We start from the raw sequence: 11,437 nt of genomic DNA, 5'->3' as shown, positions 1-11,437 counted from the left end.
AATTCGAATTTATTCAATTTTTTAAGACGAATTCGATATTTATTCAAATTTTTTACGGTGACGACTCACTTGCAATTGACAATTTAGGGGTGTTCAAATTCAAACCGATCATTAAATCGTTTATTCAATTCGATCTAAATTGAAAATAGACTAAAATCATGTTAATTTGGATTTGATTGGATTCTATTTTTTGTAAACCGCTGGATCGGATCAGATTTCGGATATAACCAATCCAATTCAATCTAAACCGCATAATGTGTTATAATATTATTATTTTATTATTATATTTATAATTATACTTCTAACATGTTCAATTTGTTATACATTTTTATATTATTCATGTATTATTATTATTTAATAAATATTTTATGTTCAAAATGTTATTTATTTATTTATTTTAACTAATCTAAAATTTTATTTCCATTGTTATGTTATCATTAGTTTTTAAAGATATTGTTGAGATTTGTTATGTCATTATCGATTATTTTTTTTTGTCTAGTGTCATTGTTGATTATTTAAAATTTGATGTTAAGACTTGTTATATGTATTTAATTTTTTTAATTTACAAAACCACAAATCCAATCTAATCCAAACTATTTAAAATTGGATCAGATTTTTTTTTTAAAAAAAGCATTCAATCCAAACCGCACCGTAAGTAAAACTAGTGTTCGGATCGGATGAGTTTTTGACTCAAAATCGATCCAAACTGTACCACGACCGCCCCTAATAATTTCACGTGTTTAAGACAAGGTAAAAACTCAGCTGAAATCGATGAAGGTGATAATTTAGTATTTTCCTCGTCAACTTAAAAAAAATAAAAACTAAAGAAAAAAAAGTGGAGATATTAAATGAAAGCCCATTAGTCACCAAAAAAATGGAAGCCCATTAATTAAAAAGGCCCAGAAACCAAAAAAAGAGAAGCAGCTATTAGCCCTTGAATCCTTTCTCTTTAGGAGATTTGCTTCTGCAATTTCATTTCCGATTTAGGTTCACCTGTGTGCGCTTCTTTTCTATCTTTCTCTTTCTTCGACCTTCCGAATTCCGATCATGGTGTTTCTGTTGTTGCAAATGTAACATCATCAGTTGAGAGAGTGGCCACACTGTAAACCCTAAACCCCAAAAATATGTATCCACATCAGCAGCAGCAGCAGATGCAACATTTCTATCCATCTTCAAACCCATTCCTTTGGGCTTCAGAACCTTCTATTCACCCTCCTGGAACCGACCCAGTTCCCAATTGCAGCTCCTATATTTCAAATTCAACCCTTTCCGTTGCTCCTTCTTACTCTTATGCTGCCCCACAATCAACTGATCCTCAGAATTGGATCGTTAAACAACCTGAATCCGTTGGATATGATGCTGTAAGTATACCAAAGTTTTCAGCTTTGGGAACGATAACATTGGTTCTTTTCTTGGTTCTTTTCTTGTGTTATGCTACTTGGGGTGCATTTATTGATATTGTTTGAACTTAGAAGGCTATTTATTTATATAACTTGCATATAAACATGATTAACGGTGGGAGGAGGAATCTTGATTATGGAATTTTAGGTATTGATTATGGAATGCTTAGTTTTTTATAGGGATGATAGAAATGCAATTAGGGAGGTAAAGTGCATTTGATATCAGTACCGAAAAAGGAAAAGTTTATTTAACCTTTGTCCTCTTGGATTGTAGATGATTTATACTCAAATTTGCATTTTGGTTCTGGATTACATTGATTCTGATAATGCAGGCTGTTGGATCATCATCATCAATGTCTTCAAGTTTGCCTTTGACTTACGACGGCACATGGTTACAGCAAATTTTCACTCATGAGGAGGCTAACCAAACCAAAGGCTCCAAATCAATGAGATGTGAAGTTTGCAAAATCGATTGTAATAGCAAAGACGTTTATGAAAAGCACATATTTGGAAAGAAACACAAGAAGAATATGCAGATAATTGCTAATCCCATGCAAGCAAATGTACAAAGTCAAACAAGTGTATGCAGCGAGGTAAAGAAACGGAAGCTTTCAAATGGTGGTGCACCGGTTGATTCTACGAAGATTTGCACAATTTGCAACATTGTGTGCAACAGCCAAGATGTATATAACAAACATATAGCAGGAAAAAAGCATGCGGCTCAGGTGAACTGTAATTTGAATTATCCTTTTGTTTTCGATGCATAGGTTGTAGATTTTGCTTCCTTTTTTTCTCCTTATTCATGTATATTTATGCCATGGTTCATGATTTCTTTTAGAGCTTATCCAAACACCCTCTTGTAGGCATAACTTGTTGTATTAAACTTGTTTCACAAAGAAATTGATATTACCCAGCTAAATTCCAAAGTGTCCAAACGACATCGCAGCATGAATCACTTGATATTTAAAGGGATCTCTCGTAGCCCTGCACCCTGCCTCACGAAAGTTGGATGAAACCAAAAACCCTAATTAAGGTGTGCCAATTTCTGGCGATGTTTGTATTTGGGGGCAAGTTGAATTGTATGGTAGGAGCAGAAGGAGAAGCTGATGATGAGAGTATTATAGGCATAAGCTGCAGCAATATATTTGCGCATCGTGTTCTCATAGTACACGAGTTGTTGCAGCTATGTTGAATGTGCCATAATGCTAATCTGAAGCTCCTTTCTCTTATTATTCCTAAGCATTAATCACTAAACCTTATGAATTCTTAACCACTGAATTCCAAACGGTTTTTGATTTGTAGAACTGGTTCGCTAATGCTACTAATGGAATGGTTATGACTGTTTAACCTTGGAGCCAATAACTTTGGAATACTTACTCCTTCATATTTAATGACTTCTCTTTAAATGATATGCCAATCAAGTATATCCATTATCCGATATTTAACTTTTGATGACGGAGGATACTATGAATTGTTAAATTCGTGTTTTAAATTATATATTATCAGGTTTAAAATTGGGTCTGTCGATGTTATTGGCTTATGGTTAACTGCTTGCAATCCTTATTATTTCTCTGTCCTCACTTTTTCTGCTTGTATTTTTATACTTGGATCAATTAAGCTTGTTGTATTCAAAGACCACATTTCTCTGGGTTAAGGGAACAATTAGATTTTTCCAACTCAAGTCATCTTTGATCATTTGACAGGTTGCATTGATGTCCAACAACGGGATTGGTCCATACATTGCTGCATTTAAGAGTCAAGGTATTGGTCCTTGGAAAAAAGCACCAAAGAAGGTCAAGGTTATGCAACCTGTATGGTGTGACACTTGCAAGGTTACTTGTAATAGCAGGGATATGTATGTTTCACACTTAGCGGGGAAGAAACATCTCAAAAACTTGGAGAAACAGTCAAAACCAGAAGCCAGTGCAAATGCCGCCAAACTGTTAATTGGCCCGCAGGAAAAGCCGAATACTGATAAAGTGAAATCGGAGGAAAAGCCGGATACCGATAAACCAAAAGCAAAGAAGGCTAAGGACTTGGATATCGAGGCAAAGAAGCTCAAGGTTGTAGAAGGTGGCACTGCTGCAGATTCTGTTAGAACGTGCACTGCTTGTAATGTTGTATGCAACAGCGAGACAGTTTTCAATGCTCACCTTATTGGCCATAAACATGCTGCTATGGTGAAGAAGCAAAATTTGGAGTCAAATGGGACAACTGCTAGCTGAGATTATTAATTTATTAGTGCTAACATGTGATCAAAATTTGTAGAGCTAATGCTGTGATCACTACTTTTTTGCTTGTCATTTCAATTTCAAAGTCTTTGATCTGGCATTGTATTGTATAGCTTCTTAGGGCGTACTTTTATGTTTGGATTGGTGGAAGGAGATGGAACAATAGAGTTCTGTTGTTTTAGTAACATCAAATCTTCTTTATCCTATTACATTTTGTCAACCATACTCTGTTTGACATTTTTGAGTTTAAACTGACATTACCATCTAATTCAAAACAAGGTCCAAATTTAAAGAAAGGATAAATTGATATGCTATTCTTAATAGAAAAATGTTACGGCTACACAAAAAATTAATTATTATGTATGTATATAATTACATGTAGTATTTAACTTACTTTTTATGTTTATTTTGTATTTTAATATGTAATTTATAGTTACTGATTTTGATGTATATGTTGCATAGTTCACCAATCAACTTTTGTGCTCTCTTTCTTTCAAAATTTTTTTAAATTTAACTATACATATTTATTGAAATGACAACACAATAACTATTTCATTAGATAAGGTTAATTAGATGGATTAAACAATGTCATTACCCCATACTCAATTAAGAGGTTGCAGGTTCGAGTCTCCTATCTTTGGTAAAAAAAAAAAAAAAAAAGTTAATAAATGATCAAATAAATTCTATTTGACGAGGTTGAATCTTGACTGCTTCCATTTCCATTTTGCATTTACAAAGCTTCCTTGTCCGCGTTTACTTTGCCAATTTCAAACTTCAATCCAACCCTCTCTATCTCTCTCTCCTCTTCATTGCGCGTCTCGTGTTCTTCAACTTTGCTCTTCTCACTTCTCGCGCTCTTCTTTACATTTCTTCAAGGTAACTAACTATCTCATGCTTCCTACTTTTTTTATCACTTCAATTTTCGATCTTTTCATGTGGTTTCTGCTATTCCTTCGTGATTTCTTTCTCATTTTCTGTTATACATGGTTTCTGTTGGAAAAAAGAAAAACTTGGGATGCTGTTTTTGTTGTTTTTCTTAGCAGCTATTTTGTGAAGTTTCGATTTTTTTTACTTCAAAGTTTGTTGTGAATTTTGGTTTCGTGTTGACTAGGAAGAGTGAGAAGAGTAAAACTAGGAATCCCTAAATTCGATTTTTGAGGGGATTCCAAACTCGCTGTAATTGATTACCTGATGAGTGTGCTAAGAATCTCGACTCTGTTTGTTTGGTTTTGTTTGTTGGCTTGTATCAATGATTATTGAATAATTCTTGCTTGCATTTTTAGGTACAAGTTAATTTGTCTTGATATCAGATAGGATAATTGTTTTGTCTATATCTGATCAAATCCTTCTGAGAGAGAATGTTTGGTTCAAAGAAATCTCCTCTGAAAGCTGCTAAGCCTAGCTCTGCCGACCCTGCCTATCATGTTAAATCAGGTTCCAATCCGTTTGATTCTGATGATGAGGCAAATGGTAACAGGAAGTATAATTCGGCCAGGAAGTCTGATCACCATGCATTAGTTTCGCATGAAGTTAGCACAAACCCCTTTGATGATGTTGATACCCACGGGCACGGTTCATCTTCATCTCATGCCTTTTCATCTGCCGATCGGAACAGATTTAAGAGTGATTTCCGTGACTCTGGAGGTTTGGAGAGTCAATCAGTGCAAGAGTTGGAGAATTATGCTGTTTACAAGGCTGAAGAGACCACCAAGTCGGTGAAGAACTCGTTGAAGATAGCCGAGGAGATAAGAGAGGATGCGACCAAAACTTTGGTGATGCTGCATCAACAAGGCGAGCAGATTACCAGGAGTCACAATGTCGCTGTTGACATTGACCAAGATTTGAGTCGGGTATTGTTCTTGTTATTGCATAGTTAATTAGCGCAGTTGTTTTGGGCCTAGTGTATTGGTGGTTTCTTTGTGGTGTTATACCTTGGTGAAAACAATGTTGCCGCTTTTGTTGTGCGTTCCTTTCCAAAGAGAATATGAATGGCATTATCGACTAAATGTTCGTTATCTTATTACTGGTTGCAGGGAGAAAAGCTTTTGGGAAGTCTTGGTGGCATGTTCTCCAAAACCTGGAAACCAAAGAAGCCAGGCACAGTTAAAGGACCTGTCGTTTTCAGAGGTTAATATTATTTTTATCTGTTCACCTTGTAAATTTTAGTAATTTTAGGAGTATCTTGACCATTGACATTATGTTCTTCATGACACAGATGATCCAGTTAGAACGAAGGGCAGCCACTTGGAACAGAAAGAGAAGTTGGGACTGACTTCTGCTTCTAAAGGGCAGTCAAGGACACAGAAGGCACATTCTGAACCAACAAATGCACTTGAAAAAGTTGAGGTATGTGTCAATGCAGTGAAAGTGTGTCCAATTATCTTGTGTTGTGATCAAGATAGTTTGCCATTGTCATAAACCATATCATCGAATAACTTTTGATAGAAGCATCACATGAATGATTTAATACCTTGACATGTAGCATACACGAGCTTCTTTGGCCTTGAGGTGTAGAGTATACATACTGATCTTCTAGGGACCAAATTAGTAGTTTGCTCTTATTTAGAATATTGTATTTTTCTCATACCAATAACCTACCATGCTATAGTTATTATTATTATTCCAGCCTGGATGCTGCAATTTTTGTTTGTCATACTCCCCTTCATATTATTGTACAGTGTTTTCTTTGTTGTTACTGTTGAATTCAGATACTGAATAGTGTCCCAAAACAGGTTGAACATGGAAAGCAAGACGATGCATTGTCCGATTTAAGTGATCTGTTGGGAGAACTTAAAGGCATGGCTATTGACATGGGATCCGAAATCGATATGTAAGTCAATTGATTATGTGTTCTCTAATTTTACTTTCTAATAAGTTGTAGATATTATTGAACACCAATGTAGTTTCTTGTGAGGATTATAGTTTAACTGATCAACATTGATGCTTTCTCCGGTTATAGTTTAACTGGAAATTAACTATAAGTGATTTTGATAATGTTGCAGACAAAACAAAGCCCTGGATGGTTTTGAAACTGATGCGGATATGTTGAATATCCGCATGAATGGTGCCAATCAACGCGGGCGTCACCTACTCAGAAAATAGGCCGGTGCTGATGCAGATCATAATAAGATTGGTTTCAACTTGTATTGTTTCCTTCCTACCCTGCTTCAACACTTTTCATTATTCTGTGGATGGGGATTTGCACATTCTATGAAACTATAGTTTTTATGTAATATAGTATTGATTTGATCTTTGAGATTATTTATGAAATCTATATGATTCATACATAAACGTGCAATTAAGATAGAATTTGGGTTAACTTCAACTGAAACTAAAATAATTGAAACCAGCAATTTTATTCACAAGTTCATTATACAACTTATATGTTTCTTCAAATATTATGTTATTGCAAAAGCTATAATAATGCTCATTACTTACAATTATCATGAGATATGCAATTCCATGGTCCTAGTGTGTAGTGTACAACATTCAATAGATAAAACTTTAGAAGACGTGTGGTTTGTAAAAGATTTTCAAATTGCTGAAATCTTATATTGTAAAACAATTCTGATATAAAAACATTCTTCTAACCACACATCCTTTTAAAGTTTTCGGTGCCTAGAACAAGCTGGGGCATCAAAGTTGGGGTATACAATAAATGCAATAGACAAAGGAGAAATATATATTGGAGAATGCACATTGCTTTTAACTGGCTCCAATGTTGGTATATCTCCCTCGTTTGTTAGCTTCAATGGAACACCATTCAGCACCATGGTTTGGCTTCGAAGGTAACCATCTTTTGGAGTTAAGTGGTACTCCTCTCTGAATGTCACATCTGATCCTTTCGTTCCGACCCAAGAGAACGCCCTCTTGAGGCGAGCAATGAATGAGTCGTCGTCTTTCTGGGTGGTTTTGGCCGTGTTATTCTCTTCAACACTTGCGGTCACAGGGTTCCGAATGTTGAGTATGAAACGAGTCTGATTACTTAAGTTGATAAGTAGTAGTGTTACACCCTCCTGTATGATGAAATTGATGAGAATTTCAACAAAGCTTGATAATTTTGAAACAAACAGAGAGCTTGTATTTTTCCAAGTTAATGCACTTACTCTGTCTTTTGAACAATGAGCATAAGTGCGCAAAAATGGGGAAGAAACATCACTTGAAACTGCAAGAACCCTCTTTCCCATTAGCCGATGCCACAATAGTGCACTGTTCATACACAAGAACAGAAATAGATATGTTCAGCACTGATTTAGTGTTATAAATCTTTGTTGTTTTTGCAGCTATCAACTTCCACTTACCTGTAATAGTCAGGGTTGGGAGTGAAAGTGGTAACATTGATAAGGCCATAATTCCCTCCGATTAAAGTCTGCCGGCAATAAACTTTAGTGTTGTAGGTGGAAGCCATTCCAAGTTGATCCAAGTACCTGTAAGAAATTGAAATTTCCAAACTTACAATTAATGCACTCTGTACTGTCAGTGCATACAAGATAAACTCGATAGAATGTCAATGTCATAATCCTCGAATGGACGATGAAGATTACCAAAAGCTGTTCAAGAATGAGTTGGAAACAGAAGGACTGCCGCTGTTGTATGCACCGCCAGCTTCTCCTACCCATGCAGAAGACCAAGGACCATGTTCTTGAATGGTTTCTGTAAGATTGCGGAAAATATATTCTACCCTGCTCAAGCGTATAGGATCCAGAATTTTCCTTTCGAGATGCTGGTCGCTACCTGAAAATGATAATTAACTACATCTGATTCTGACTGATTCCAGTCAAAAGTCTAAACTGCTTACAAGAAATTGGAAAAGTAGAAAAAGAAAGGATTACATAGATATATTACAATATCAAATACTCGGTCCATTCCCTTTTATCTGTCACTGTCACTTCCAATGATAGATAAAATGAAATGGAAACAGTATTTGGTAAAAATGACAGCAGTAGAAACTAGAAAGAGTTAGGTAAGTATAGACCAACCTGGCCCCAAATTATACAAGTGATGAGTCACAACATTGATTATGCCAGAACCTGAAACTTGAAGAAGCTTGTCATACCACTGCTTTTCATAAAATCCACCCGGTGCTACGAGTGAAGGTTTGAACTTGGAGTTCTCATACAATACATCAATAATTTGTTTGAGTTTTATCAAGTCTTTTCCATACTGCGCAACACCGACACTAGCACCAATGCCTTTACCACTCAACTCATTACCTACAGCAGAATATTCAAGAAAGGTAAGTCACAAGCATCAAACAGAGGATGACTTTAACAAATAAGTATCCGTTTTCCTACCAAGTTCCCACGAATCAATCTTGTATCCTTTCGAGACAGTGTACTTAAGAAAATCGTAAGTATTCTGAGGGTCCCAAGCTCCTTCCCAAACATTATGCCTAATCTGGTGCTTCCCATGGAGTGCATTCAGTCCAAAAATCACAATGACTCTGCAAGTGTCAAAGTCCAATTAAATTACCACAGCAGCCATATAAGTATACAACTGAATATTAGAATGCAGCTAAGTTGGAAGTCATTCCGAAATCTCAACAAAGGGTGAAGAAATTCTCACCCTGTCTTATTGAAAAACTGATTCAGCTCATCCCACCTTTGCATGTGTAAACATCCCTTCGAAAATCCAAACAATCCACCACTCATCTTTTGAAATGGATGACATGGAGTTTGCAGTCCTATATCATACAGCACCTGATCTTGCAAAGAACCTCCAAGTCTTATCCTCAAAGGCTTGAAAGCTAATCACACAACCATTATTCAAAGAATAACATCATACTTTAAGTCACTATACCGGATATGATACTCACGCCCTTCCCTTTTATATGTTATTGTCAATTTCTGATACTTCCTAATATCCAAATACAGAGATCCAAGGATGTATCAAAAAGTAACAGTGACAGATAAAAAGTAACAGAGCAAGTATTAGAGAAAGCATATTGTTACTTAACAAATGCAAATATACACGAACCTTGGATAGCTTTGGCAAGGAAAGGATGAGTCAAATCCTGGAAAAATCAATCCACATTGAATTGAACAATGACTAAAGCTTCTTTTTCCAAAGTCCTAATTGGGAGAGGGAGTTGAATAGAAACATGAATTAAGAGAAATACTCACCAAATTTGAAACAGAAGAATGTCCCCATGGACAATGGTTGTAGTCACACTTATCATGAGGCCACCAATCAATAGTTGCACAGACATAGTTATCACCTGTTTCGGCTTTTGCTTGAGCTCCATCTACCAGAAGTGAACCATGTGCAATATCTTGACTTAAAGTAACGCGAAGAACACTCAAAAGAAGAAACAATGCAAGATGGATTCCCATTATTGGCTCAGTTACAGTGCTATCCAAGTCCAACACAACTAATCCAAACTAAGTTCTGTAAGGGATGAAAAGCTAAATTACACACAGATCTTCTGGAGCTATATAGTATAGCAATTTTGTTGTGTCTGATTTCGAAGATATGAAATGATAAATGTTTTGAGACTAATATTACATAAATGTTTGATTTGCCTAAAGTGAAATATTTTGAATACAACGATCTTTTGAATTAATGTGGTATGTCATAAATATTATGAACATTCTGATAACAATAACATACTTTACTCATAAACAGAAAAATAATAAGGGTGAATATTGTGATCTTCCGAATTAATGATGGCATGTCATAACTCATAAGTATTGAATATAACAATAACATACTTTATTTTGAATATAACAATAACATAAGTATTGAATATAACAATAACATACTTTAAAAAATAAAATAAAAAAGAGATGAATATTATGATCTTCTGAATTAAGGATGGCATGTGATATAGATTAGCTATAGTCAAATAGTAATGGTGAAGAGCAACACCAGTGCTTTGTGATAATTTAGGTAGCAATTCTAGTGATGAATTCACCAGGTAATGATAGTATTCCCTAAGCAATTTTACCCACACTGAAAAGACTTTATCAGAAAAACAAATTTTCAACAAAAACAGAATCACATGTCTAACTAAATACCATCACAACATTAGAATGGAAAAGTCATGTAACAAATAAATAAATAGATGGATAACTTCATTGTGCCATTAATTAATCATGATAATCAGTTGAGCAGTGGTTGATGGTTGATATCTCAGTTAAGAAAAAGAAAATAGTAATAATCATGATCTATTGTTAATCTTCAGTTTGAAGTTTGAAGACTCAGTCAAACAAGTTATATTATTCTTTTCTTATCTAAGAAAACCCACTATAAATTCATCTCTGATCCAGTCAAAAGAAATTCAAAAAAAAAATAAATCTTTCCTGATTAAAATAAAAAATTGTCACACAAAATATTTAAATATAATGAAAGATCTAAATCTAAATATATTCATAAGTCATAGACAGATGTTTGTTTTCTTCAGCTGCCATCACTCTCCCAGAAGCTAAATCCAGATGTATAATCAGAACCCAACAAGACAAAAGAAAAATGAGAGACCCCCCAAAGAAGATGCAAACACAGATCAACAGAAAGGAACAAACTTTGATAAGAACATAAGAACCCAGATGAGAGAAAGTACAATGCTTACAGTTACAGTTACATCATCAATGAACAAGGGTCAATTGTTGTTGTGCAGCTTCAGAAACATCAATGTTCCATCCAACTCTTTGAGCTGCGTGATGGGTCAATAATGGCGGTGGCTGCTTCTTCTTGTGACTGATAAAAAAAGGTTCTTTTCTTTTTTTATGTTGATATGGTTTTCACTTTTCAGAGACACTTCCAGTGTCCGTACAACAGCGGTTGTGCCTATCTGAGTTGTTAGCCACC

The 11,437-nt window shown here is 35.2% G+C and overlaps 3 protein-coding genes across 3 annotated transcripts; 2 read left to right on the top strand and 1 right to left on the bottom strand.

The window, feature by feature from the left end:
* Positions 939–3,905, top strand: LOC107623602 (zinc finger protein 346). Its single transcript, XM_016325933.2, has 3 exons — positions 939–1,361; positions 1,733–2,125; positions 3,104–3,905. The coding sequence occupies exons 1-3, from the start codon at positions 1,125–1,127 to the stop codon at positions 3,623–3,625; spliced, it is 1,152 nt and encodes a 383-aa protein (XP_016181419.1). The 5' UTR covers positions 939–1,124; the 3' UTR covers positions 3,626–3,905.
* LOC107622716 (SNAP25 homologous protein SNAP33) lies at positions 4,329–6,922 on the top strand. The gene is made up of 6 exons (XM_016324703.2): positions 4,329–4,507; positions 4,915–5,481; positions 5,665–5,758; positions 5,847–5,977; positions 6,364–6,461; positions 6,634–6,922. The coding sequence occupies exons 2-6, from the start codon at positions 4,990–4,992 to the stop codon at positions 6,731–6,733; spliced, it is 915 nt and encodes a 304-aa protein (XP_016180189.1). The 5' UTR covers positions 4,329–4,507; positions 4,915–4,989; the 3' UTR covers positions 6,734–6,922.
* Positions 6,969–11,426, bottom strand: LOC107622715 (heparanase-like protein 1). Its single transcript, XM_016324702.2, has 10 exons — positions 11,199–11,426; positions 9,754–10,018; positions 9,608–9,644; positions 9,197–9,377; positions 8,926–9,074; positions 8,611–8,844; positions 8,176–8,365; positions 7,933–8,058; positions 7,738–7,840; positions 6,969–7,647 (listed from the first exon to the last, which is right to left on the bottom strand). The coding sequence occupies exons 2-10, from the start codon at positions 9,961–9,963 to the stop codon at positions 7,234–7,236; spliced, it is 1,644 nt and encodes a 547-aa protein (XP_016180188.1). The 5' UTR covers positions 9,964–10,018; positions 11,199–11,426; the 3' UTR covers positions 6,969–7,233.

Source organism: Arachis ipaensis, chromosome B10, assembly GCF_000816755.2.
Source record: "Arachis ipaensis cultivar K30076 chromosome B10, Araip1.1, whole genome shotgun sequence".
NCBI lineage: Eukaryota > Viridiplantae > Streptophyta > Magnoliopsida > Fabales > Fabaceae > Arachis > Arachis ipaensis.
The sequence above is the reverse complement of the archived record's forward strand: the minus strand, read 5'-3'. Positions and strand labels throughout refer to the sequence as shown.